A 27,910-nucleotide genomic window follows, 5' to 3' on the forward strand; every position below is an offset into this window, starting at 1 on the left:
GTGATAAGTTGAATTGTTTTGCATTTTACTCATGCCCAACCTTAGTTAAAGACAGGAAAATTGACAGACGCGAATTAAATAGCTGTTGCGAGAGAACTGTCATCAGCTACTCTAGTCTCACTAGATTTCAATTGGGATCATAAGTGTTCTTCACTGGCTCTGGCCCAGATCTCCAGTGTGCTGGCCTCACTAGAGAGAAGTGAGGAACTTTCTTCATTGAGCTTGTCAGAACACATAAGAGGCCAGCAACTACTGGGCCACTCCTACCCAGTTGTTTCTCCTACCCCATAGGATATGACTGTAGTATTCATCCATCCATTCTGCATTCATTTGAATCAGGGGCCTTTGGGAAAACTAGCTGGCTTTCGTTGTAGCCAAACACTAAAACACTTTGTACCACTACTGCTGACTAAAAGGTAATGTTTCCTTACAAACCTGATTAATCAGTAAGTTCTTTGTGAGAACATGACAAAAAGCTTGTACGTCCTGTAGCTTGCTAGCAGATATACCAAAAATGAGAGACTGTGTTATAAAATTATCACCTTTAATCAGTTCAAAAAAGTTTCACAACAAATGTAACACTTGAGAGGGGGCAGTCCATTAGAGATTAGGTTTTTAAGATTTATACATTCTTTGCCTAATCAGAATTGTTTGCAATCAGTTTGGTATGTGGCTAAAAGCCTGACATTTATTTTAATTGATTTGAAAGTGAAAATGCAAAAATACAAAATTAAATGTAAACCAAGTTTATTTTTTTATTACATTTGCTCTAAAGGTAGTGTCTTGAAGCACTACTGCATGGTAAACAATGTAAATTAGTATAATTCAAAATCTCTAAAGCCATCTGAGTTAAAGTGGAGTAGTTAAAAATATGCAACCAACAGGAACCCATAAATATCTAGACCACTTCTTTAAACGTCCATTTTAATGAAGGCTCACAAATGAGCAACAATCCTCTTAGAGGAAAACAAAACGCTGATGTCGTCTACGCGACAGCACACACACACTCACACACAAAAAGAAAAATATAATAATACAAAAAAACAAGTATGTTCCCATAGTATTAAAGATGCTATACAATTGGGATGATATGCACATAATCCGTTTCAGTTTACGCAGAAACGCCCTGCCCAGCAAACTAATAGCCGTGGGCTTTCTTTTAGAATTTTATTTTAGTGAAGCAAAACTGATGAGCAAAAGATGCCGACCGTAACATCTTAAACACAAAGCAGAGTCTTGCAGAACTTCATTCATAATCCGTACAATTCACATTCTTCCAGACTGCAGCAGGGCATCGGACGCAAAACACACACTTCTAGAACACTGCTTGCCGTCTGTCCACCAGTTTTAAAACACCAGTTCTAGAAGCCTCTATGCAGATGACTTTTGACACGTACGCCTTTTTGCACAAAAAGTTGTATATTATATATACACAACTGTATATATTATATATATATATATTAACAAATATGTCAGGAGTTGGAAGGAGGAAAAACTAAAAAGTAGGGTGAGAAAACAAAACAAATGTAGTCGATATGCCCTCATCATGCAGCTCTTGGGATATATGGGGGAGCGGGGGTAGACCAAACATTGGGTGAACAGTTTGGAAAGATATCACACACAATAGTCGCCATATAAAACATGTACTAAAAAGAGCCACAGGGTGATGCGGTATCCATTTACTGTACATATATTGAAATTGTTTTGGTCGACAAACCCAATGGGGGATGCACACACTGGTGTGGAGCAAGGAGATTCCCACCTCGCTCCAGCCTCGCGTTTGGATTGGTTGTTCGGGTTTAGATCTGCGTTTGATGTTTTGTTTGGATGACTGTACAGTTTGGTTGGGGCGATGCTCAGTCGCACATCTCCTCTGGGATTTCATGGGGGTTCAGGATGCCTGGAACTGACATCTGCAGCTTGTGTTTCTCCTCCTGCGCCTGACGTAGCGACGCCTCCCGCTCCTCCAGGAACAGGTCTGTGGTGTCCTCGCCAGCAAACTCCTGGATGGGAGCCAGCAAGGGGCCGTCAGTGCGTCGTGGGCATAACACATGCAATGTCACAACACCCTATTGATTTCCTTTAATATGACCCCATTGATTTAAACACCCTGCCCTACACTTCCAATGTTCTTGTATGGGATTGTTACCACACAAACCTACCATTCAGCTTGCAATAACAACTACTGTTCCCAGAGAATACACAACAAGCGAACCCTCCCACAAACCAACACAATGCATCAATTCATGAGCACCACAACCCCAATGCACAAACAAGGTTTTCTAATATACAGCTGATACACCCGTTACATCCCTGTAACTGCAGTTTGTGGGTTTGCAGTACTTCATACTTCATGTACTCACCAATGGTAAAATGGTTAAAAAAATCTCCAAGATACCAGCAGTGAATTTAAAATATTCCATTGGTTCTAACAGTCGGTAAAATCCCATTTATAAAGATTATCATGGTGAGCTACTGATTTCCCCACTTTAGGGGGGTGGTGGCCTAAGGTGGCCCGTAGATAAAGTAAAAGGAGACTCCTGACTGAGCTGAGGTATCCTTCCCCACAGCTAACTCCAAACCCTTACCTTAATCTGTACTAGGAAGTCCCTCAGGTGCTCTTTGAAGGCAGGAATGTCCTGGTTTAAACTGAACAGCCCCGTCACAAACACCTTCACCTGGGCACTGCAGGGGGGGAGAGACAGAATAGTTTGTACATTTAGTGCAAACCAGTGAACCTTCACATAAACATGTGGGGAGGTTCGGGAAAAGCAATTTAAAAACATTTCTAAGAGGCAGACACTGCTGGGTATTTGAATTAGCTAGCAGTAAATGTACGGTGGCGCACTGCCGCCTTGCCACAAAAAGGATTGATCTTGGATTGGGGGCGTCGCCCAGGCCTTTGAGAGGGTGCATGTGAGGACCAGAGACAGAGACTCACTCCTGTAGGTGTGGGAAGGCTGTTTTGAGCAGGTTGGCCACATACTCCTGGATGAAGCCCTGGTTGGTGACGGGGGTGGAGGGGTTGAGGGCTGTGCTGATCTTGCCCTCCTCCACCAGGTTGAACATGTAGGCCAGGATGGAGGCGTGCATCGTCAGGCCTGGAGGACAAGGACACCACTTGCAAACTCAAACATTCATACTGCAGCATGTATGGTCAAAATGTATGTATAAAATAACATAAAGAAACACGACAGTACTTATTTATCTTCCTTATCAACCGTGGAAATGAAGCAACGCTCCTTGAAGAGGAGGCTGGGTTTCCTGGGCTGCAGAGGCGGGGAGGAGCCTACTCACCGGCGGTGTGCGAGGTGTCTGTGACCACAGAGAAGATGTGCTGGAGGATGTCGCAGAAGTAGGTCTGGTAGAAGCTCTGGGCCGCCGCCTCCTCCTGGGCCACGTTCTGGAGCAGCGTGTACAGGATCTGCAGACCTGGGAGGGAGAGGGGTGTGAGAGACACAGTGAATATCACATGCAAATAAAACCTCCCCAAACGTGGCTTTTTACATTGTTATCAAGTTCAGAGTCTCACCTGTGTCGGCCACGTTCCTCATGGTGTGTTTGAAGGCCCAGATGATGGAGTCCAACACCAGTTTGAACTGGGAAGGTGGGATGGCCAGGAATGCAGGGAAGCAGTGGGAGTTCACAGCTTGTAGAAGGTAGAAAAAGTGGGTCCTGTGCTCAGGGTACTCCTCAAAGTCCTGGGGAGACAGAGAGGGGTGGGCATAACCTTAGTGGGATGAAGGTGAGACACCCTCAGATTACATTCAGCTACAGGACAAATCATGAGCAAAAAAGCTGTCTGTTCAGATTCTCCAAATCCAGTTCCGGTGCACGATTGGTGCGCCTTTGCATGAGTTTGGAGGAAAAAGCCAAGTTGAAGATTCCGCTTGCATGAGTTTGGAGGAAAAAGCTAACTTGACGATCCCTCCCTCCCAGCACTCACTTTGTTGATCATGTTGAGGGTGCACTCAAACACGGCGTCAAAGATCTGCGGGATCTCCCCGGTGATGTGGCCGCCCAGCTTGTTGACGATGGTCGCCATGGTGCTGAGGACCTCGGGCTCGCGGGCGGCGGGGACGTTGCGCTGGTAGTCGATGAGGACTGCATCCAGCAGCGGAGGGACAAAGTTCTCTCCCACCTGGAACATGGGGATAGGAGGGGATCAGTGTGGGACCAGAACATTCCAACAGATCATTTAGGACGGGCTTGATCTCAGCCTTGGGAACGGCCATCGTCAAATCTGTGTCTTCATCAATAAAGTTTCCTTAAGTTGCCAGTTAGTGAATTTGCCTAGATTTTGTATGTCGTTTTCTCAATCTTTCTCAGGAGTGCACTACATTTTTTTATAAAACATTAATTGAACAATCTTGATATCCCCTCTTGGGACTTGAGTACTCTGCTACCAGTTACATGTCAGCATTTTAGTGTAGACTTCAGAGTTGCTTTGGAGGCTCACAGCTTACTACAATAGAAAACTGTCTAACAGTTTTTTTCCGATTGCTTAGACACAGAATTTTAAAATAACATACAGTTAATGAAAGCTGACACTCAAGGAGCAAAACAGCTGCCCAGATCTGGACAACTATGAGCACATTCTCAGTCTCACACTATTTGCAAAATGCTACACACAGTGTTTTGCAAAACACCAAACACACCTTTCTACATTGAGAGAGGCTGGACAGAGTTCAGCCCAACCTCAGCAGATATACTGTTGCAACAGTAATTTGAACATTTCGACAAGAGCACAGGTGAAAAATGCTTTTTTCTACTGTCTACAGTACAGTACAGTAAAATGTATCCAACTATATGCGCTACATCAGTACTTATTTTGTACACATTCACAGCAGTCCACGATTGAAACAATGTACTGTATTTAATTTGCTGAATACTTTCATTTGTCTCCACAAATGTATTTGCTGTGTTTACAGTATGTAGCCTACTATACAGTATTCAATTTGAAATATGTTGTGATTTTCTGCACAAAATGCAACCTTTATGTAGACAATGTGGAGAAATACAGTACATATTTTCATCAGTGTGCAGTACTGCTCTAGTGTGTTGTTTGGTCAACATATTCATGTACTTTTATGTACTCTACTGTAACAATATCTCTGACAAAATCAAGCAGGTTATATCATCATAATAGTTACTTTAAAACTGTTTTAAATTGTGCACAAAAGTGTGTAACTGGTTCAAACAGTCTAATTTTATGACCCATGTGTGTGGCATACGGTGACAGAATTGGGTTTTTATACATAATTGTCTGGTTTTGAAGAAAGTGTTTCATTTTGCAAAAAGATGTGTTGTGATACTTGTGTGTCTGGTTGTGTGAATCGTGTGTTGTGTTTTGACAAAGTGAGCCCTGTTTTCAAAATTGTGCTTAAGCAATCGGAAAAAAAACTTTCCATCTAAAAATAAAACAGGCTCATTTTTCCTATATCTGCAGACAAGTTGCTTTTCATTGATACCCACGGTGCTTTGCATTTCCAGAGGGGGCGTGTGTGTGTGTGTGGGGGGGTAAAAATATACTCTGTCACATCTGTGAACACTATCTCACCATTTGGGGATCATTTGATCGGCTAACCCAGCCTGAGATCAGTTTCAGCGTTTCTCGTTTCACAGTCCTCATACTTCTGATCAGGGGCTGCTTGGTGACCATCTCTCCTGCAGAACACAAGGGGGACACCAGGAACAAACGGGTGTCAAACCCGTCATATACGCTCAGGCACATATACGCTCAGGCACATATACACTCAGGCACATATACGCTCAGGCACATATACACTCAGGCACATATACACCCAGGCACATATACGCTCAGGCACATATACGCCCAGGCACATATACGCTCAGGCACATATACGCTCAGGCACATATACGCTCAGGCACATATACGCTCAGGCACATATACGCTCAGGCACATATACGCTCAGGCACATATACGCTCAGGCACATATACGCTCAGGCACATATACGCTCAGGCACATATACGCTCAGGCACATATACGCCCAGGCACATATACGCCCAGGCACAAATAAGCCCAGGCACATATACGCCCAGGCACATATACGCCCAGGCACATATACGCCCAGGCACATATACACTCAGGCACATATACACTCAGGCATATATACACTCAGGCACATATACGCTCAGGCACATATACGCTCAGGCACATATACACCACTATGACAACGCTCAGATGTATATTCTCATATAAAAGCAGACAAGCTGTAATGCATTAAACACACACACAACATTCACTGTCCAAAGCTACAAACGCACACAAAGTATTAAACTAGTCAAAAGTAGTCAGCCTGAATTCTGATTATTATTATGAAAAAAAAAAGTCCATACATTTTCCAACTCAATCAACACACACACAGACACACACACCGTACAAAAGACTCATGGGCCGTCCTCTCTCCGAACACACATGCCAAGCTTCCGTCCCTCACCGTTGGTCTGGATGGCAGCAGAGATGTTCTCACTCAGGCACTTGTAGACGTTGAGCATGTCCAGGTAGATGCGCCCCAGCTGGATGACAAAGGGGTGGCCCACCGCCTTGCAGGCGCGCACGTTGGTCTTCAGGATGCTGCCCAGCTGCTTCACTGTCTCCGCGTCCTTCAGGATGTCCACGTTCTGGGGGAGGAAGAGGTCGTTACGGATCCTCAAGGACCAGGTTCACAGGCTCTTTTGTGAAGACAATACATTCACAAATCACCTTTAGTCCATTGAAAATTACAATGAGAGGAAAAAATAGGGCCATGATTAGGATACACAATCTTCAATTCATTTCTTTCTGCCAATACTTAATTGTAGTACACACGTCAGAGTTCCTCCACTTCTCTGGCTGTGCCTCGACTGAGACAGTGACACGCACCACTCACATCCCACATAGCACGCTAGGTCAACTCATCCCAAAACAACGTGGTATTTTGATGTGTCCCTTCCTCCCTCGCGGTGGCCAGGTGATTCTGAGGCTCACCTTGGTGGCCTGCTGGATGATGCTGTCCCACACCTGGTTGGGCAGCAGCATGTACTTCTCTATCAGGTGCTCCTGCACCGCCTGGTCCGTCTGGGCCCCGATCATGTAGCCCACCGCCTCGTAGAACGTGTGCACCTGAAAACACACAGCGTGGAGACTATCGTCGGGGTAGGGATAAAAGATGACAGTATTTGAAAGGTTTTAGGAGGTCACCCCCCCCCCCCTCCAGATTTCAGCCCCGAGCGAACCTGTTGCGGCTGGAGGTCGCAGATGATGGTGTTGATGTTGTTGAGGATCTCGTCGATGAAGGGCATCACCTCGCCCACCTGCACCTGCACAAAGTGACGCCGGCACTTCTGGGCGATCTTGATGAAGGTGTCGCACGCCATGTCCTGCACACCGTCGTGGGTCTCTGCCAAGGGTAGGAGCACGGTGAGATGGAACACGCCCAACGGTGTCCACACACACACTCCCATTCAAATGACCCCTGCCACAGTTGTTTCCACAATAGTCTGAAAAGCCCCAGCAGCACACACACACACACACACACACACACAGACTTTAGAATGTGACAGCTGTGCTGCCTCCAGTCACTGACCGTGCATGAACTCAAACAGCTTGTTGACGACCGTCTTGAGGAACTTCCAGTGTGCGCGCAGGAAGCGAGGGTACTGGCCCACAATGTACATGATGTTGGAGGCGATGATAGCCTTGTTGTCCTTGCCCCGCTTCTGCTCGCACAGGCCCAGCAGGTCCTAGAACACACACACCAGTCAGACGTTTGAATGCACCGCGCAAAACACTTTTGCCAGGTATTGACCCTGCACCGGTTTATTACTCTTAAAAACGCCTCAGACCTTTACAATTAAAATGAATCAAACGTGCCATTGTTTGCTGGGTTGTATATTTACACTGCAGCCATTTTTTGTGACCACACACATATCCATCCAGAGTGACTTTATAGGCTCAGTTTCCCAGACATGGATTAAGATAAGACCTAGACGACAAAAAAAAAAATATATATATATATATATATATGGAGATCTTCATTGAATGTTCCTCTTAGTTTAGGTCTAGTCTTAATTCCTGTCTGGGAAACCCCATAATGTCCATGATTGTGCAATTATTCCCGGGACCTGTTTGACAGCTATGACAAGTACCACCACATGGGGGTGCTGTGCTGCACAGTAACTATCCACATACAGACACAATCCCTTCAAAGCTCATTTCAAAATGTTGAAATATATATCAGTATGTATGCAAGTCATCGAAATGACACGCCAACCAATGGATGAATGGAAACCGAGAGGGTGAACGAGCAGACGAGTGCACCTTGATGACGGTGACCAGGAACCTCTTCTCGTCCTCCTCGTGCATGGCCCCGCTGATGGAGCCGATGGCCCAGCACAGCGTGTTCAGGTTCTTCCACGACCACTCGGTGCCGTTCACCTGGTTGTGCAGCTTCTCCGTCATGATGCGCTCCGTGTCGGCGTAGTCCAGATGGGTCAGGTACACTGGAGAGAGGGGGAGGGGATGAGAACACACCAGTTGATGTGTGTGTGTGTGTGTGTGTGTGTGAGAGAGAAAAAGAGCAAGAGAAAGTGTGTGTAACAAGAGTATTTAAGTGAATACACTCTCCGTTTAGTGTTACTGTGCTGTGGTGGACCTATTTGTAGACTGTTGCGTCCCTATGGGTGATTAACTCTTAAAATTCAAATATAACACATGCCCACACAAACCCCAACACACTTACCAAGTGTCTCCCTCATGTTCTTGTAGAGGTTGATAGAGTCTGTGTCCTTCATGAACTCTCGGACCACCTCCCCTTGGTCATTCTCCACCACTAACACCTCCTCCGGTTTGGCCATTCGACTCACCATGAGCAGGCGCACCTGGTGCAAGGGATAAACAGCTGTCAAGCCCCGCACACACATTCCGCATATTGAACCACACACTCACACAGACACACTGACAGACTCACACACACACACACACTAGGGAATTTCACCACACGCAAGCATAGTGACAATATTTTGCCTTCCTTCCAGCGAGCATCCAACCGGCTCTGGGCTTTAATACCCCGCTTGACAAGGAAGCTCTGCTTCCATGAATGGTGATAAACTTGCAGACAGGCGATTCTCAGTACCTTGGAGAGAACTGGGAGATAGAGCTGTCGCCGGGGGGGCACGTCAAAGTGCTGGCTGCCGGAGAGCAGCGGGGAGGTGGAGGTGGAGAAGGGGCTCTCCCGGTACAGCTCGGCCGCCAGGTGGTTCCAGTACTCCAGACAGATCTTGAAGATCTCCGTCTCCTCCACCTCCGACACCAGGAGCATGTAGTGGAGGGCCTGGGGAAATGAGATAGGCATGAAGGCAGTGACGGGACTGAGGGCCAGTTAAGATGGGTATAAAGTATATACATCCATGGAATGAGTTGAGGAAACACTGCAAAATGAACGGTTTCTCTGGTTTTACTATTTACATTGTACGAGTTTGAATGAAAAGAAAATCTATGAAGCCTTGAATAAAGGAAATAAAAGTAATAATGCTTTAACTTGATTGTTTTCACAACATTGACAAGTATCTAAATGTTTTCCAGAGCTGTATATACACACACAGTATTTATACATACACGCACTTTCTATGGTCAAACATATGTCACACCTGACCATCACACCTATACGAGCTTATTGGACATCCCATTCCAAAACCATGGGCAATTAAAAGTTGTCTTCTTTTTTTTACAGTTGGGTGTACTGCATGTGTATGTAGAAAATGTTTGTTTTGCACTGTGACAGAGACAATATTTAATGATCTGCAAGCTAGGTCTAATCATCCAACATCAGTCCCAACCTCCCTAATAACTCTTGCATATTGGAAAGCCTTCCCCAAAAAGCAAAAGCAGTTTCAAACAAAGTGGGAACCAACCATATTAATGCCCATGGTTTTGGCATGAGAGACTTGAAAAGCAGGTGTCTTTGTACTGAGTGACGTCCACATACTACTGTATTGGCATAGTGTATACTGTCTGTAACAAAGTAGCCACCTTGAGTCTTTGCAGCTACTGTATTTAGGCCGAAACAAAGAACAAAAGTGTTTTTTTTTTTCAGATGATTGGGGGGCCTTTGACTTGAGAAGTGAAGCCGTCCATGGCTCTTCCTCCATTCACCCCGGCTCTCCCTGACGGCTCACCTCCATGAGGGTCTCCCGCAGGTTCAGCCTCTTCTCGATGAGCTGGCCGTGCTCCTTGAGGAAGGTGCAGAGGAACAGGCTGAGGTTCTGGATAAAATTCTGCTCATCGTCCTTGCCGTTGGAGTACGCCAAGCGGATATTGGTGTTCAACGGGAGCATCTGGAGGAGGGTACATGGGGGGGGGGGGGGGGGGGGCGATGAGAAGGAGAACACATACCCTCCCATGCACATACACACACACACAACTTAAGAGGTGTTGGTAGGGTGTGTAAGTCAACGACAAGTCAATACTTATGTGTGTGAATGTATACCTTGTTTGAGTTCAACCATAAAATGTGTGACCTTATTTCTCCTGGTTAACTGTGTGTCTCTGTGTGTGTGTGTGTGTGAGTCCAGGCCCACCTGTTTGAGCTGACACATGGTGAGGGTAAAGAGGGTAACAAACTGCTCCTCGTACTGGCTGACGCTCACGCCGGCAATCTCAGTCAGGCACTTGAGTGTCACATTGCGGAACATGGGCACGTTCAAGAACTGGAGAGGAGAAACAGAAGTCAATGATGTCCAGAGTAAGGGTGAGAACAATGACAATGGATGGTTGGTTGTATTACGGACAAGATCCCTGTCCATATCATGCTCGGCACCCAAGCTCTTGACAAACAGCATATAATGCAGTAATGACCACTGAGATAGGCTCTCAATGTTTTAGCACCACTAAAATCGAGAGCATGCCAGTCTAGTTCTTTAAGTGTGTTGGGGTTTACCTTATACACAAGTGTGCTGATGAGCTTGGTTTCAAATATGTAACCTAGAGGAATCCAGTTGAGAAACCGTAGGAGGGTCTCCAGTGTGGCGTGGACCAGTGGTGCGTTCTGGGAATTTTCCTGGAAGCAATCGGATTTAAAACAGTTAATAGACATTTGCAGACAGTGTAAATTGAGAAATGTGTTTTTCGTCTTGTCATGTTTACTGGGGTGTAGTGGGGGTGTGGGATGGGGATAACGTACCATAACAAACTGGCAAAGCTGGAATATCTGGGAGAATTCGTTGCACATGCTAAGTGGAGAGGAAGGTATAGTTTAGAGACGGGGCACGGTTGTGCTTCATGAAGCCCATTCACAGCTTTGGGGCTTTAGGAGGGCTTCTTTGACAAGCTCACCTGTCCTTGAGATGCTTGGCCTTGACCTGGGTCATCTGCCCACTGGAGAAGTCAAACACCTCCTCGCTGAGCAGCTTGAGGATGATCATGTTGTTCTGGCAGAGGCTCTCGCTGGTGCGGCTGGCCCCCACGATGTCGCTGATGAAGGTGGGCCAGTGCTTGGGCCACTCCTGTTTCAATATCTGGGAACGGGGGAGAAATGGGACGCATATGCACAGATAACCATGTTAGTGCCGTACGTTTATGAACGCACATACTGTACGTGTGAAGGCCTGTGTCCAGACCAGACTGGGTTTACATCAGGACTTTCCTCCGAAATGAGGCTGTGACTCATTCTCAACAGGACTAAGGCAAAGGCATTCATGCAACTATATTCCATCAGACAGACCGTGAAACACACAGGCACACTGTCACGCACACATACACTTGCTCACGCACACATACACTCACTCAAATACTCCTCTCACACATCTAGACCACTCTTACCCTTAGCACGTCAGGAAGAACAACACACTGACTCAATGACTCCCAATTCAGTCTAGAGAGAACAACATTATGTCATACCAATGCATGCATATATGCAGACACACATCTTACCTGAACAAGAATCATGTTCAGCTTTCCAATGTATACTTTCTCTTTCTGGAAGAAAAGAAATACACCAAAAAAAACAGTTTACCATACAGTAATCCTTAATACCAATGTCACATGGTGCTGATGACGCTTGCATAATACATGGACCTAACTTAGTCACTTACAGTGAGAACCAAAGTCCCAAAGAGGAGTCGGTTAATGTTTGAATGCTGACTGTATCAAAATCAATTCTAAACATTTTCACAAATAGGCCAACGTTGCCAAACCCCACTATCCTAAATTGACTCACCTCAACATTTGTGGCGTCCGACGATGTCTTGATTATAAGACCAACAACATACTTTTTGATCCCTGCAAGCAAGCAGAACCAACAGGAATGGATTGTGAGAGTTTGTCGTGCTGCGGGATTCTAAACAACATCTTTTCAGACTCTGCCAGAGTCGGCTTGCTGTCATGCATCTCTGTACTGCAGCTGTTCAACTACCTGATTTGATTTAAACTGGAGGGCTGCTGAATGTGAACGATGAAAGAAAAAACACAAAAGAAGTGTCCTTAATAGAGGTACAACTCCTGTTTGGCCAGTTTGTCAGCATATGGATCAGTATTGTAAGCAGATGTAACTTCCACTGAGATATTTCAATTGTTGTTGACTGCAGCACAGCCCAGACAGTAATATCTCTGTGCTAGTTACATTTGGCCGTATGCATCCATTTGTTTCCAAACACACAATTCACAGCTCTATGTTGACTGAACATGGAGAGCACATATAGCATTCTCTCAACAGTGCTTTCTACTGTACTTCACTGTAAATGTATGTGCGGTTGGGTTGTAGTGGACAGACCCGGAAGCAAGGCGCAATTCTGACACAAGGGGGAAAAGACATACTTGCCAGTCGCCCTGCACTGGGTTTGCCACTTGGACAAAAGTCAGGCATCTACGGTCAGAAGTGGGGAAGTCTTAGGTCAACGAGAAAAAGAAAATTTGAGAATAATTGGTTGGGTAAAAAAAAAAGATTACAAAAAATTGAAAAAAATCTAGAGAATCATTTAAATTACTAAAATTGTGATTACCGCCAATTCTACTTCCATTGATCAGATATTTGGCAAATAGATTCATGTATTTTGATGTTTTATGATTGAAAGCAGCAAATAAACTTAAGATTGTATTTAATCCCATTTTGTTGCTTCTGTTCCATTGTGTCAGTAACTAAATCTCCTTTTCTCAATACATTGTTCTGTGAATATAAATGTGGACCAGCAGGTGGGAGCAAAGAGCAGAGTAGTCAGTAAAGGGAGGGGGAAAGACAGCTGACAGCCTCCAAATGGTTATTGTCTCAGATGCATTTTGCTCACTTTCCATCGGAGATCCATTAACCAAAAACACTCAGGGAAATAAATAATAAAAACAAAATCATTGACCTCTAAAAACAATGTAATTATATTTTTTATCTTATCGACATGATCAAAATACTATTCCCATGTGGTTGACAGGCTGGGTGGACCATGCAGAAGTAGGAGTGGAAGACACAGAATCACATACTCATCTTCTGTAAACAATACAGAAAATTATCAATACTCTTAATCAACCAAGATTAACAGTTTTTGCTTGCTTATATGGCCTTTTTCCTTGAATACTGTTTACAAAGGTAAACAGGGCAGGCAGACGAAAACAGCCAGTTCTAAAGCAGTAGCTAGTGTGTTTTTTTTGTCTTTCTGCCAGAACACAGACTCCAGCCTTTATACAGTGGTCTACACAATGCAGCCAAGCAGAGAAAAAAATGTCATGCTTTGTGGGAATACAACTTGGCAACAGGACGTCGGGAGAGCACGCCAGATCTAGAGAGCCAGAGTGTCCTTGCCACACTAAGCGTCTAGATTGTCAAACACAATAGGGGAGCCTGAGCATGTATGGACAGCCTCTGTCAGACAAGGCGACGGAGATGATGGTTACCATTACAAATAACGCTAGTGTTTGCTACCCTGTTTTAAGTCAGGAGTGTGGTGGATTTGAGTAAGGAGCGGAGCTAAGAAGGGAGAAGAGACCATACAGGTGGTGTCATTCCAACTTACCTTCACACTGATTTCTAGGCAGAATCTTCCATCTTGTTTTGATAACCGTTTCCAGAATCTGCAGAGCATAGTACTGGAATATGTAAAAAGAGAATAACGTAAGTGATGGATGTCGATACATGAAAAGTGAACATCAACAACAAGCTGTGCATTAGAACAAAACAAAAATGCACTTTTAGAAATAAAATATTAAAAAATTGCTCTGAATTGTGCCTGCCTGTTACAGTAGATAATACTTGAATTGGACCTTGTCATGCAGATGTTTTGTATGCAAACACTCAGTTGGATATTCATTTGGTTTCTAGACGCCAACATTAGGTTGAAACCCTGTAGAAGTCCTGCTGTTTCTCCCAGCATCACACCAGACAGTGAAAGACAGTGGAGAAGTGTCAAAGCAAGCCTGTAGGGTTTCACCATTTAAAGGCTACTCCAAGTCTACTGGCCTGAAATGAATAGATACATTTGATGGAATAGTGAAAATTGGGCCATTAAGGATTTCGGTGAATAACTAAATTTGGACTATATGTTTGACCTCGAATACAAAGACTTGTGTATGCGTGTGCAACACCTTTCACAAGGTGCTGGACAATAGTAAAATGAAGAGGACCTCCTCAAACTGGAACAATGGCCCCAGTCATAATTGTTTTGCAACGACTCGGCTTATGTTTCAGGCATACTTTCCGATAAATGAAGATGAGAGTATTTTACAGAGTGCGAGTAATGTTTCTAAACGACTACACCCCACCCCACCCACAAAAAGTTCTGTTTTCACCTTGAACTGGTGTGTCTTATAAGGAACAGCAAGACCAACCACAGGTATAAACGTTTTGGGTCCTATAGCCATCCCTAGGTTTTATTAACTCAAGCAAGAAGAAAAAGAACATTTTTACAAGTTAGTTTAATTGTTATTGATCTAATGTTATTTGGATCAACAGTGTTTCAACTGTAGGGATCATCAACAGGTCCAAAATAACAAATGAGATGCATTAGAAAGTGCATGTGTCAAAAGGCAGGGGAGAGTAAGGGTAGGGGGTTGGTAATGTGCAGACAATGGTTTGGGATGGGGATGAGGCATTAAAGGTGAACTACCCTGACTGAGTAATTGAACTACACACCAATAACAGCCATCGTCCATCTGTTATCAAACCCTTTGGGAACCTTTTTTGTTGCACCTTTAATTCCCACGGAGGACACAGAAAGAACACAAAGAAGGCCAAAGGAGGAAAGAAAGTGACACTGCAAGACCTTGCAACTCTGTCGTCATAGCTGCTACCAGCACCTAATTGCAAGGTCTTGAGGATGGCGAGGAGATCAGGTCAGAGTGGAAGAAAGGGGAAGAGACGATAAGATAGGGAGGGAGCCATGATCCCTACAGGTGAAATTACTGGCATCCGTCACTACACCTCGCTACAATGGAGCCTACTGACTGCAGTCTGCACCCTGTCCAATGAAATAGATGCAATAGAAACGGATGAACAGAATTCAGTCAAAGGGAATCAAAAGGGTAGACCTTGTGGAGGCCTGCCGTCAAAGCCTAGCTGTGTCAAGGTGCACAGGATGACACACCCCTTTTCTTCCTATTACAAGCAATCAACATAATGGAACATTGTGATTAATATCAAATAGTCACAACTTGAATTAATTCAATTTCTTCACAAAGAAAATTAAGTAAAATAATTATGAAAGCCCAATGTTCACAAGTGCTTCTTTAAGTTATGCACTGTTTATTTATTTATTTATTGTTTCTCAGCAAATGAAATAGGTGAATGCAGAATTTAGACAAATTCAAGAGGTGTTTACCTTTTCTGTTTCCTTTCTTTTCCTCTAATGCCCTCATTGTGGCAAGTTACGAATTTGAAACTACAAATACTGTTGATAGATCAACCCAGACATTAGTAATGAATGTCAGTGTTAAGAGCAATCTTACAGGCAAGCCAAAAAGAACAAGGCAAACGCTACCGGCACTTTGAGGAAGTCTTAGAATGCATTGCACTTTTCTAGATTAAAGTACATACATACGTACTCTAAATACGAGCATCAAAATACTGGATAAGATTCCTTCTATCAATGTTCTATATTTGTCGTAGTAAAAAAAAAACTGGACACCGTCCTGAGATGGCTATGTTCACTTGGCTCATGGTATTCAGCACCAGCAGACTAGCTAGGGCTGGGGGAGCGCACCACGAGCAGCATACTTAGGTTTTCACTGTAGGGATTGTGGAAGGCTCAAGACTTTTCAGCTGAAAGGTATTCAGGGAACAAGGAAGTCTTAAGGGCTGGGAGCAGGTCTAAATCACTGTGGATCCATTTGGAAGTCTATGGTGGCCACTTGGTACCTAGCCACAGTAGAACTGAAACAGATTATATAGGTTTAAGAAGAATGGTAAGTGTTCCATCTTCCAATTTAATGGGCTTGATGTTGTTTTTATTACCATATCGATTATTCCTTTATAATAAATGTTTGTAGCTAAGGGATTCATAAAGGAGGCTATTTGGCATACAATGAACATCAACCAGCAGCTGAATTCTAAGTTGCAAGTCACCATCCCTCTACTACATTAAATTAAATCCTGTCGTTAGTTATTGGGAAAACTGACAGGGCTCAACAGGCAGATCCACATCATGGTGTGTATGACTGTTTTAGCAAATTGTGGCTGATAAAAAAAGATTCATAGCAGCTCTTCCTCAAAGTACAGAGATGTGATTTCCTTCAGCAGTGTGTCCAGGATCTGGCTTACTTTGGTGTTCATGTTCTGGGAGAACTCCAGTATGGTGTCCACTCTCGTCCACGCATCAGGATGCTCTTTCAAATGAGTCAGAACCTCTTGTGCCATTCTTTGCTGTAACGTAAGAGATTGCATGACATAAGATTAAAAGTGTACTGCATTCCTCTACTAAACCAACAAAAAAACACTTAACACAGCAGATGCATAAACAGTCTAATGCATTTTTCCACGTGTTGGGATTTACTGGATTCTCACCAAAGAGCATATTTTCAAATTGTGTAAAGTTTAAGTTTTTTTTTTTTTTTATGCCAACCCTTCCAAGAACGGCAGTTGAAATTCTTGTGAAAATAAGGCATTTCATGGACATCATTCTGTGCATAACACGTAACCACTTCAGACAGCACTTTACACCAGGCTTACTTTCTCATATTTTCTTATGTGATGTGCTTGCAAGTAAACAACTTCAAATATGCAACCTCCATTTGCCTCAACTCTTTAAACATGATGCTTTCCATCTACAGTACCAAAGATGCCAACACTTACCTGTGGTCCCACACCATGATACAGACAGTTAACTACATTATCCAGTAAGTTGATATCCAGTTTCTGGTTGAAGTCCAGCAGCTGTTGTGCTGCATGGTCTGCTAACATTGTCATAATTGCTGGCATAGAGATCTGCAACGACAAGGAGGTGGAGTTGAGAGGGCACACAAAACATTTGACAGGCAGTCATGTGAATTGAGCATTTGGGCACACAATCCCATGCAGCTGACCAACCTCTAACCTGCTTCCCCAGACCCTCCCGCCATTTTGGGTAAGCAACAATACGCAAAGTGGACTCAAACCTCAACCCTTCGGTTGAATATATTTTATTCTACCTGTCATAAGGTCCAAAGAATTTACCACCTTATTACCGACCTACAGCTTTCTAACCACGGCAACAAACTTGAAAAAATTGTGCCAGTCAAGATTCCTACACATCAATGTGGGAAAAACAAAGGAGCTGATCAACTATGGCAACCACTTGCCAATGTCTAAATCACTCTTTCTGAACAACCAAACAGTGGAGGTGGTGTAGCAGTCAAAATACCAAGGGAGTTGGGAAACAAATTGACAAACTGCTACAGCAGTCTACAAACTGGCCAGTATTATAAACACAACCAGCAAAATAACTGGTTGACCAAAGGCACATTTGAGTGGTCAGTTACACAAAGCCACCAAAAGAGAAGGGACTGGTTGTTGTTGGCAACCCTTCCCATGATCAACTTACTCGGTTAGCGAAGCTTCCCTCTGATTGATATTTCAGAATACCTATCATCAAGACAACGTATTCAAACACAAACTTGTTTCTTGAGCTGTTGGACTACTAAACACAAAATAAACTATGAAAAAGAACGGTTAGTCTCGAGTTAGTGAATATTTAACCTTTAAGGTTTTAGCTATTAGGTAGAATAAATGTAGAATACATTTTGTAAATTATGAATGTTTTTGTATATGAACTTTTTCATTGGAAGGTGATGCCAAAGAAAAAGGTCCATTCTGGATGGACAATAAAGTTGTATTCTATTCTATTAACAAGTTAACTTAAATCAACGACTGGCTCATAATAAAGGGCTAAATTGTTCAAATAAGCTGTGTTTTGGGCTAATAGTTACGTTGCTCTAGTTATGTAATACTATGTCTTACATAAATTTTGTCTGCTGAACACATACCACGTGGTAAAGAAACTTTAACGACGTCACTTTGTTTACATCTGAAACTGACAAGACGAGACTTCTGTCGCTGAACACATCTCTGCATCAAATACTAACAAGAATGAACTTCTACTTAGCAGCAAGAACCATATAACTCTTAAGCTAACGGTATATTTGGATTTGGTTGCAAGCTACAGTACAGACAACGGCTAAATTATTTCCATAACAGGTGGGTGGTAACATTGTCACACATTCACAAGGCATTTCTTTAAGTATTTTAGTAAATGTTAGCTAGCAACAAACAAACAAACAAACAGGGCCAACAACATTTTAATATAGGGTGCCTGTCATTTGACTGGCTGGATAGCTTTCTGAATGGGCCCATGAACCCTAGCTAGTGTACAGTACAGTACCCCGCTATGTAGCACTACAGTACATACCGGACATTTCTGTCACACGTTTCACTCCACATTTAACTAGACCTAGTCTAACTAGCTAGAGCAACCAATTAAGCATGATCTTTAAGTTGGCGGCATTAAACAGTTAGCTACTGCCGCTGCAGTGAATACCATATGTGGTTTGCTTACTTGCTGAATGGTTCATGAGTTGACGAGGTTCAGTGTGATCTGTGGTCGCTAGCTAGCTAACCTGAATGCTACTATGACTACCACACTAGCTCCTGGTTGCATCCCCTTTCCAGTCCCTCCTTACGAATCGCTCGTGCTTATTAACTGAAAAGATAAAACTGTTGCAAGCTAGATGAAATTTGCACAATTGAAAACTATGTAACGTTTAATTCTTTAATACATGTGTAATTCGTAGGTATAAAGTTATCTATAGACGCTTACTGACTACTCATCAAGCGCACGCGCAATACCTATGTGGTGGCGGCTGTTGAAGTGGGAGAGGCAATGACACACTCAGCATGATAGCTTGCCAGCTCCTTGAACTGCAGCGCCTTTTGACCATCATCACATTCACCAGTCCAGAGTTTGGTCACACATCACTATCACTGTTTACAATACTGGCGTGCCATAATAAAATATGGCTACTTACCTACAGCAACGTTTAGGCACTGTTGCCCTCCTTAGAAAGATTAATTCCAAAGTGAGTCCAAAAAGACTTAATCTTGACTTCTCAACTACTAAAGCTGTCTAATGCAAACCCATATCAAATGTTGGCATTTAAGCAAGTATCAAGATAACCTAGAAAATAACTACTTTTACAATCCAGTTACCTACCAAAAACTCCAAGCCTCTGTTGGAAAGAAGAGTGGCTTTTCTGCCTGAGAATCTTACGTTATCAGGCTATATTTTGTATCACTGTCACTTAGCAAAAAAGAAACAGTCTAGTTCTGCAACGCTGGCTAGCTCCAATTCCAGAATGGGTATTGATGGCTGGCTGATAAGGACCACTGATGTGGATTCCAAAAACTATTATTACGGCACGCTAAGTAATATGTCACTCCAATTCATGTTACAAAAGAAAATAAACCTTGATTCACAAATAATTTCTTTACTTGAATAATTTTGCAGCGGGGCGGTATGAGAGATGGTGTGCCTGCGCCTCTTCTCCTCTCTCAAGCAACTAACTCGTAACCGGTTGAAACCGGTTCAGACTGGGAGATTCCATCTCGGTTTAGTTTTCAGCCGATGGCGCCGCGGAAAGTTTGTACTGACGTTACGCCCACGTTATACTCTGATTGGTGATAAGTGTATTACGATGTTTCTTTACAACATCTTATTGGACATTTTAGCTGTCCGTTTACTTCAATTCACTCAGGCACCCACGCGCTCACTCCACCCGTGGTCAGAAAAAGAGGGCGGATTTCGTGCAGAATGGACTTCTCGATGCATCTACGAAGAGTGGTAACTGGCAAATGGACTTGACAGTTCGTACTTATGTTAAAATCAACTAATAGCCGTCTCCGACTGTTCAACAGTTGGTTTTATGTCCATTGCGTTGGCCATGATAAGGCGATTTAGGTCCACAATTGTAGTTTGAATGTTAGTCAGATATTGTTTGTATCGAACAACTCACCCTCATATTTAAAGGCATGTAATTTGATTCAGTGCAATGTACATGTTTTATCACTGCATATCAATTAATGAAGGATAAAAGACACTTTCACCATTCGCTTGGCTGTTGCTTGTAAGCTGGTAATTTTCCACCAGCCAGGGGTGGGAGTGGTTACATGGTTCGTCAATGGCACGAGGTTAAACAACGACCCGAAGAAAACGTACTTGCATATAATGTGGACGACATAGCCATTAAATGTTAACAACATATTCAGAAATAAATGAACTATTGTGAAATTGCTCAAATAAAGTGCAAATATATAATATTGCAGCTGCTTGAGGCCAGAGATGCGAAGATGACATCGGTTTTTTTTCACAAACCACGTGACTCAGCGCGCCACTTGATGGAAAAATACTGGATTTAGTGCAAGTCTATGGACAAGCCAGCTAGTAAAGTCATCTAGGAAGGGTTTCGAAGGACAACCTATACTTTACCCAGCAACATAGTATCACTGATCATTTGGGTTGTATGATGTGCTGTAAATCTAAAATAACATTGTGTCTAAACAGGTAAGTAATCTGCTGACCATGTGTTTTAATGTTTGTGTGCTTCAGTCTGTTTTAAATGAGGTTCAGTTACCAAGCATCTGGCCTTTAGTTTAGATCCATACACAGTCTAATGAAATTGTGTTCTTTCTGACTTTGATTGTGTGTGTATATCAACCTCTGAGAACGCCCTACTTAAAACAAAACAAAAAAACAAGCAAAACAACTCACATTTCAGAAGGTCATCTGATTTTCTGCAATTACAAATCTTAAAATAGTCCCAACACCCAGTGTGGTCTGTTACCTGTAGGCTACCTGGTATGGACAATATGGAACTGCTGGTCTGTTTGACTGGTCAACATTAAGCCATATTGTTGGAACAATAAATACAGCACAATTATTTCTTAAATTGTCCTAACGTACCGTACTAATTCAAAAACCCTACATATTTCTTATTTAAAAAAAAAAACATTTACACAGTTGCAGTTCAGTGACACCACCTAACTTTTTGGACCTGCCTAAGGGGTGAAAGGCTCTTCCTAATCCTAATATCGATTTGTCTTGGATAATAGAGGAAGTTAAGTGAATTCATAACCTCAAGGAAATGCATAATTCGGTCTTGAATAGAGTTTACAGCGTATTTTAATTTCTGTCAACAGCAGTTGAGTATCAGTCTTGCTAAGGCATTGGAATTCACTGCTACACGTGCAAGATTTGGAATGAGTCGCTGCTCAGGATTAGGCTGGTCAAATCTTGTTCTATCTGGTCAGCACAGGTCATTTACATACATTTATTATTACATCAGTATAGAGGGGGCTGACCTTCATGTGCCAGTCAAGTCAGAGCCTTGTGTTTCTCTACAACAACACATGGGTTAAATAGTGTTGTAATGATGTAGTTAGATAAATATTTCAGAAAACCACTTCTTTGAGATTTTCTGTAAGGCTTTTGAACAAAGGTAGAGTGAAGGAGGTATACAAAACGAAAAGCAACATGTGATAAAACCTTTCATTGTAAAAGTAGGACCTATTCATAGATTGAACAAGAATGTGTATAACGTTAACATTTGGTGTAGTGATGAGTGGTCTGGATTTTTGTTGTTTTACTTGCACAGAGGGCTGTAAATGGTAATTGTTTTGATATAAAATGTTCATAAAGGGAATACACAGAGTAGGTAATGAAGGTGAACTGTGTTATCAGTGTTTCTTGACATGTAAACAAATGACAGCGCCATCTTCTGTCAACGTAAGGGAAACTTCAGAAGCATTGTGAAAGGAAAGCTTACAGCACTCTCTAGTGGAGAAAGGAACACAGTATTTTAAGGACACCAACCACAGAAAATACAATTTGTTCATTTACAACCCAGTGAAGAACTGGGTTTAATACAGTTACAAGAAAGTTAAGCTCATGTTGTTGCAGTTGGTTGTTATGTTGTTATGTTGGTTAAGTTAGTGTTGGTGACCCAGCATGAGTTGTATTGAAAAGACTATGCATGCTATGCACAAGACTAAGCATTTTATTTGTAAAGATGCCACTGGCAGCTGTGTCGTGCTTTAGTCTTTTCCTTTAAACTGTTACCCCTACAGTGAATTGTCCTCAGGCTGCAATATCTAATACCTCTTATACCTGAGGTATTTTCTAAAAGGTCCCTTGTTCAATGAAACAAAACAAGAGATTACAACGGGAGTACAACGGCACTTAAGAATGCTTGGCTGGATTTGTTAGTTTCCTCCAGGATCACTACGACTCTTATTGAGTGACTTGTTGCTATTGTAGGTTAGATATAACGAAGTTAAGTCTTGTAGTTGCTGTGTAATATTTTACTGTTGATTGTTCTTTTACAGGTACAGTCCTGCACTTTTGTGGTTCATGTTGTTTTATCTGTAACTTGTATAACTACATGCTCTTATGGGTCTTCCCTTTTGGCACTTGTTTAGCTTTTTCACAATGTATGCTTCATGTTTTGGCTGCTTGCAATGTTTGGGACTATCTCGTTGTTATGTTCAGTGACCTATGCTCTTTTGTAAAGCTCTCTCTTGGAAGTCGCTTTGGATAAAAGCGTCTGCTAAATGAATAAATGTAAATGTAAATGTAGATTAAAATCCGCCTTCACTGTAAAAGCAAAATCACATACTTGTATAAAGCATTTTGGGTAATTTGCTTTACAAGGATGTATGTTTAGGTTTTTCATATCAGTGAGACAATTTTGAAGATGAGCAGTGTGTAATGTAGAACAGTAGGTCAAGAAATGGTAATCGTTTTTCCCTACTCATGTATACATTTGTTATGTATTTATTTATATAGATAGGGCCTTTATATAAGCAATGAACATGTGTTCTACATCCTCAAAGTGAACATATACACAGAGCCACTTAATATGAATGTTTTAATGTTGGGCAGTACCATGGTGTATGTGAATTTTGCTAATTTTGAATGACTTATGGAATAATTGTATATAATTCAACCCTAAAACCTCACTTGGTTTGGATTTTGGTAGGTTATAGTTGGTTCTAGGTGGGCATAGTTCTGTACTGCTTGGTTTTGGTCTGAGTAGGCATAGTTAGTCTCAGGGTAGCCTAGATTGGACCTGCCAAGGTTGGGTTCTGGGTAGCCAAGGTTGGGTTCTGGGTACCCAAGGTTGGGTTCTGGGTAGCCAAGGTTGGGTTCTGGGTACCCAAGGTTGGGTTCTGGGTAGCCATGGTTGGGTTCTGGGTAGCCATGGTCGGGTTCTGGGGAGTTGTTACTTGGTTCTGGGATCTCTTCTGAGCGGACCAACTGACAAGCATGTTTCAGTCTGGATTTAAGACCAACATTCTGGAACAGATACACTGCCACGACAAACTGTAACACCTAAGGAAAAAAAGAGATTCACACTGAGACTAGAGATTCACTCATTGCATGAGATGGTTTAAACAAGCTTATGGTTGGTACTGTACCTGAATAAGTAGGAGGCCAAGGTCAATGCCCAGTATTGCAAAAATGTTCTCTTTCAGCCAATTCTGTATCTTGTTTTGACAGCCCTGATTCAATAAAGATTCTGTTAACATGCATTTCAAAGTAATTTTCAGTGTCAAAATGTACAAACTGCACCAATACATTGTATTAGTATATTAATAAAGTAGATTAGTAGACTGCGAAACTGTATATCATCTTATCAATAAGAGAACTGTCCGAGAGAAATATATGTATGTAATGTAAGAGAGAAAGCTATTCTGGAATGATACCTCTGTATAGTGTGATGATCCTATTCCAAAAAGTGTTATATTGTTTGCGAGGATGGGGCAGTCAGAGGAATAAAAGCAGGAACATGGAAACACCCCCGATAAATTGAACAAACTTGAATTCAGATTCGATATGATGACGTTTTTCATCCAATCAGCATGGCTCTCTCTACCACAGCACTGCCCCTTTAAAAACAGAAACAACAACCTTGATACGTACTACATATTATAACATACATTGATATTATCATTATTTCAGGGTAGTAATCCTTCAAAACACATTACAAATAATATTGATGTATTGCCACATCAAACTGTATGTATATATATAGAACTGTCCTTCAGATTTTACATAAATCATAATGATAAATGATGATGTAATTTGATGGCCCGGTGAATAATTAAGTTGACAAAGTAGGATGTACTCATGATTTACAATAACGAGAATGAGGCCCAGATCCTGTTACATTATGCTATACTTTATCATTCATGTTTGTGAAGTTACATCTTTCGCTGTCAGGCTGTACTTACATAGTGCTGCACATTATCTAGAAGTTTCCATTGTAGTCCAGAGGTGTCATTTCCATATTCAGAAATGATTGCATCCACTTTGTTAGTCAGTATATTTTCTACCTGAGAAAGACAAATCCGTCAGACCATGCTGTGTCATTTTGTAACAGAATGCCAAAATTGGTAAAAGCATGTTTTTCTTTCATGCATAGCTGGAGAATATGTTAATATCCTTCAGACATCCCTACTTTTCAATGTGGGTGGCTTCAGCAATTATTACCGTAACCTACTGAATCTTTGCTATTAGTCAAACTGAATATGGCACTGGACTTACTTTCTCTTGGTTGAGTAGTAGAAGGACTGTGACAAATACTTGGCCAAGAACAATGCAGATGAGGAAGATTGTGTCCTTAGAGACAGACAAAATAATGATCAAGTTTTCATAATCACTGCTGGAATTAAATGATCCCAAGAGAAAATATATTTGTCAACATTTGAGTCACTCACCAGTACTAACAGGCATCTGTTCTCCATTTGAGCACCTGCACAACCTACTACACTCACAGAGGTTGCCACGAGGCCAACGACGAACAGACATCCAGCAAATGTCTTCACGTCTATCACACACAGACACACACATACAGTTACACATTTTATTTGGTTACATTAACCATAATTTAGCACTTTATTTAGCCACATGAAAAAAAAAGAAAAAAAGATTGAATAACATCTGTCCTGTGTGTGTATATATATATATATATATATATATATATATATATATATATATATATATATATATATATATATACGTATATATATATATATATATATATATATATATATATAACATGTCTTTTTTTTATTCGTTTTTTTCTTACAGAAATAGAGAATAGACAAAACGTAGGGGAGAGGGGAAGACATGCAAAAAATGACCCTTGAACCTGAGTTGGTGCATTAGGGCTTCACCCTGTCTGTAACTCACTTTACCCAGGGAGCCATTGGGGCACCTCACCATCCTGGAATTACTCCCGTAATCTTTTAAAATAATTGTTTTTATAATTGTCTTAAAGAAGAGACATTCCTACCAGATTTGAGGACAGCCACAAAACTTCCTGTATCAAACAAAATCCACACTGCACATCCAAATATACTGACACCCAGAATCTATGAGGATAAAGAATAGGCTTGTTAAATGTTGCACAATCAGACAAAGATAATCAGAAGGAGAATAAGCACAACTTATCTTTTACAGCAACAAAGGCAGCTATTATACTCGTGTGCCTAATTTTGTACTCCTGAAATTGTGTCTAAATTCTATACACCTTTTAGGAGGGTTAAACTCCAAACCTTCCTCTAAGTATCAACTAAATGGTAGAGTATTTGTCTTTGTTGACTTGTGATGCTTCCAAAATAGTGTTTCAAATGGTCCAATGAAATAAACCCATGAGTCTATCAACTGAAATGAGTAGTTTACATTATTAAACTTTTTACCTGACCCGATAGATTTTCTTGAACCTCCAAAAGACCCAATTAAGGAGTATTTTATTTACAAGCTACTACAGAACTTTGTAAGCACTAGTAAGGTAGGCTGTTTATCTTACCCCAAAAAAGGTGTTGAAAATGGCTGAGAAGAATTTCAATAAGTGTAACTTGTCTTCCACCTTCATGGTTATTTAGTTGTCTTCTCTGTGATAAAATGTCTTGTTGGTACATCAATCAGACACATACAAATACACACAGGCTATTTAGTAAATGAGCATGTACATTTGTTAAGTGTGTGTCTCTTTGTAAGTGTTTGGTGAGTTCTGGTTTACCTGTATGTTGTCAGAAGCTTTGTCTGTGCTGTGTTCTGCTTCTCTACCAGGAACTTGACAGTTAAATCATCTGCTTTCACAATTCTCTTCATGTACTCCTACTGGAAAGGTTTACAGCAATTTTCAATCAATATTGGTGTGAATACTGGCTCAAAACACGCTAGAGTTGAGTAGTCTTGAAATCACCATGGAACAGAGTTCAGTTCCTTATTGTTTTTATAATCATTAACTTTAGACAAAGACGCTAGGCAACACTGACATGGCTGCCTACGTCACAATAGTATGAATTAAGAGATTGCATGATCCTGAACTATCACCTGACGAGAGGCGTTGTTAGACATAAACTCTACTGGGGCACAGAACCCTATCCATATCTATGTTTTTTTTCTTTCAAGCTTGCTGTGCACAATGCACTACTAGGCTATAGAAACTCCCCTTGCTTAACCCACTATACAACAGTTCAAGGATGCAAGTTTGATGTCAGCTTTGGCAGGGACATCAATAGTTAATGCGAGCGCACACATTATTTCACATTAATTTGAGCGCAAATACAGTTTTTTTGAGCTTCATTAAATATGTTATGTTTTAGTCAAAATAAGATGATCGGTAGGCCTATCAATTAGAAACTATCTTTAGTTTTGTAATGTTTTCTTAACCTACCTCAATTCTGACTTGTGTGCCAAGTCCGACACCTGGACTTCTTTGCGTGCTGCAGTGGCTATTTGGCACTGAGTTTATTTTTTCCGGGATTATCAATCTAAATTAAGGCACTTACTAATAAAGTAAATTGTTAAAACTCAAACTTTAGATTTTACTGGGGCACAGCAGATTTATACTGGGGCACGTGCCCCAGTAAAAAGGGTCTAACAATGCCCCTGCACCTGACTATATTTTGAACTCAATCAGTGTTTAAAGTGGGGTTGTTTCAGCAGGATATGGGAAAATACTCCAGACGTTTGTGCAGATAGGCTACTGTTCAGAACTTCTAAAATATCTGTGTTCTTGTTGGTCATACTTATCCGCATGGAAACCCAAAGTTGAGCTTTTCTCAACTTTCACATCCATATTTCCATCCAATAAATCAGAGTTAAATGCAGTTGTACATGAGGTTTGCTTCGAAATGTTACGCACAGTCCGTAAAAATTATGTAATAGTGTTAATAACCAGGTGTAAAAGTTAGATGTAAAAGTGTAATTCTGGACGCACTCACTATGTGTGCAATTAAGGCTTAGGTGTGAGAGAAAGAAGGGAGTTAAGTGGCTGAACGGTGAGGGAATCGGCTAGTAATCTGAAGGTTGCCAGTTCGATTCCTGGCCGAGTCAGATGACGTTGTGTCCTTGGGTTGTGTCCCACTTCACCCTACTTGCCTCGGGGGAATGGCC

At 41.8% G+C, this 27,910-nt stretch overlaps 2 protein-coding genes and 1 long non-coding RNA gene across 10 annotated transcripts; all 3 read right to left on the reverse strand.

Moving 5' to 3' along the window:
- Window positions 1–527: 527 nt before the first annotated feature.
- Window positions 528–20,055, reverse strand: xpo1b (exportin 1 (CRM1 homolog, yeast) b). 8 transcript variants are annotated; one of them, XM_084667215.1, is made up of 25 exons: window positions 19,939–20,055; window positions 17,269–17,400; window positions 16,738–16,839; window positions 14,000–14,072; window positions 12,220–12,281; window positions 11,934–11,978; window positions 11,337–11,518; window positions 11,185–11,233; window positions 10,942–11,061; window positions 10,583–10,711; window positions 10,181–10,339; window positions 9,139–9,336; window positions 8,746–8,884; window positions 8,325–8,506; window positions 7,591–7,747; window positions 7,241–7,404; window positions 6,993–7,127; window positions 6,463–6,646; window positions 5,561–5,667; window positions 3,947–4,141; window positions 3,533–3,701; window positions 3,298–3,432; window positions 2,942–3,101; window positions 2,589–2,685; window positions 528–2,003 (listed from the first exon to the last, which is right to left on the reverse strand). In XM_084667215.1, exons 2-25 carry the CDS (start codon window positions 17,392–17,394, stop codon window positions 1,857–1,859), a joined length of 3,216 nt encoding a protein of 1,071 aa, XP_084523341.1. In that variant the 5' UTR covers window positions 17,395–17,400; window positions 19,939–20,055; the 3' UTR covers window positions 528–1,856. The 8 variants fall into 8 exon arrangements, with proteins under 8 accessions (XP_084523341.1, XP_084523340.1, XP_084523343.1 ...); XM_084667214.1 differs by having other exon boundaries at window positions 19,661–20,041; XM_084667217.1 differs by lacking the exon at window positions 19,939–20,055 and adding an exon at window positions 19,476–19,494.
- Window positions 15,799–16,319, reverse strand: LOC146268082 (uncharacterized). The gene is made up of 2 exons (XR_014724678.1): window positions 16,195–16,319; window positions 15,799–15,868 (listed from the first exon to the last, which is right to left on the reverse strand). It is a non-coding gene; the product is annotated as an uncharacterized LOC146268082 (long non-coding RNA).
- Window positions 20,056–23,355: 3,300 nt separating the features above from the next.
- On the reverse strand, window positions 23,356–26,411 carry LOC146268083 (tetraspanin-19). Its single transcript, XM_084667223.1, has 8 exons — window positions 26,316–26,411; window positions 25,800–25,878; window positions 25,222–25,331; window positions 25,049–25,123; window positions 24,736–24,837; window positions 24,208–24,390; window positions 23,920–24,003; window positions 23,356–23,833 (listed from the first exon to the last, which is right to left on the reverse strand). Exons 1-8 carry the CDS (start codon window positions 26,379–26,381, stop codon window positions 23,450–23,452), a joined length of 1,083 nt encoding a protein of 360 aa, XP_084523349.1. The 5' UTR covers window positions 26,382–26,411; the 3' UTR covers window positions 23,356–23,449.
- Between the last annotated feature and the right edge of the window lie 1,499 nt (window positions 26,412–27,910).

The sequence above is a fragment of the Hypomesus nipponensis genome, chromosome 11 (assembly GCF_054491055.1).
Source record: "Hypomesus nipponensis isolate SF chromosome 11, ASM5449105v1, whole genome shotgun sequence".
Lineage (NCBI taxonomy): Eukaryota > Metazoa > Chordata > Actinopteri > Osmeriformes > Osmeridae > Hypomesus > Hypomesus nipponensis.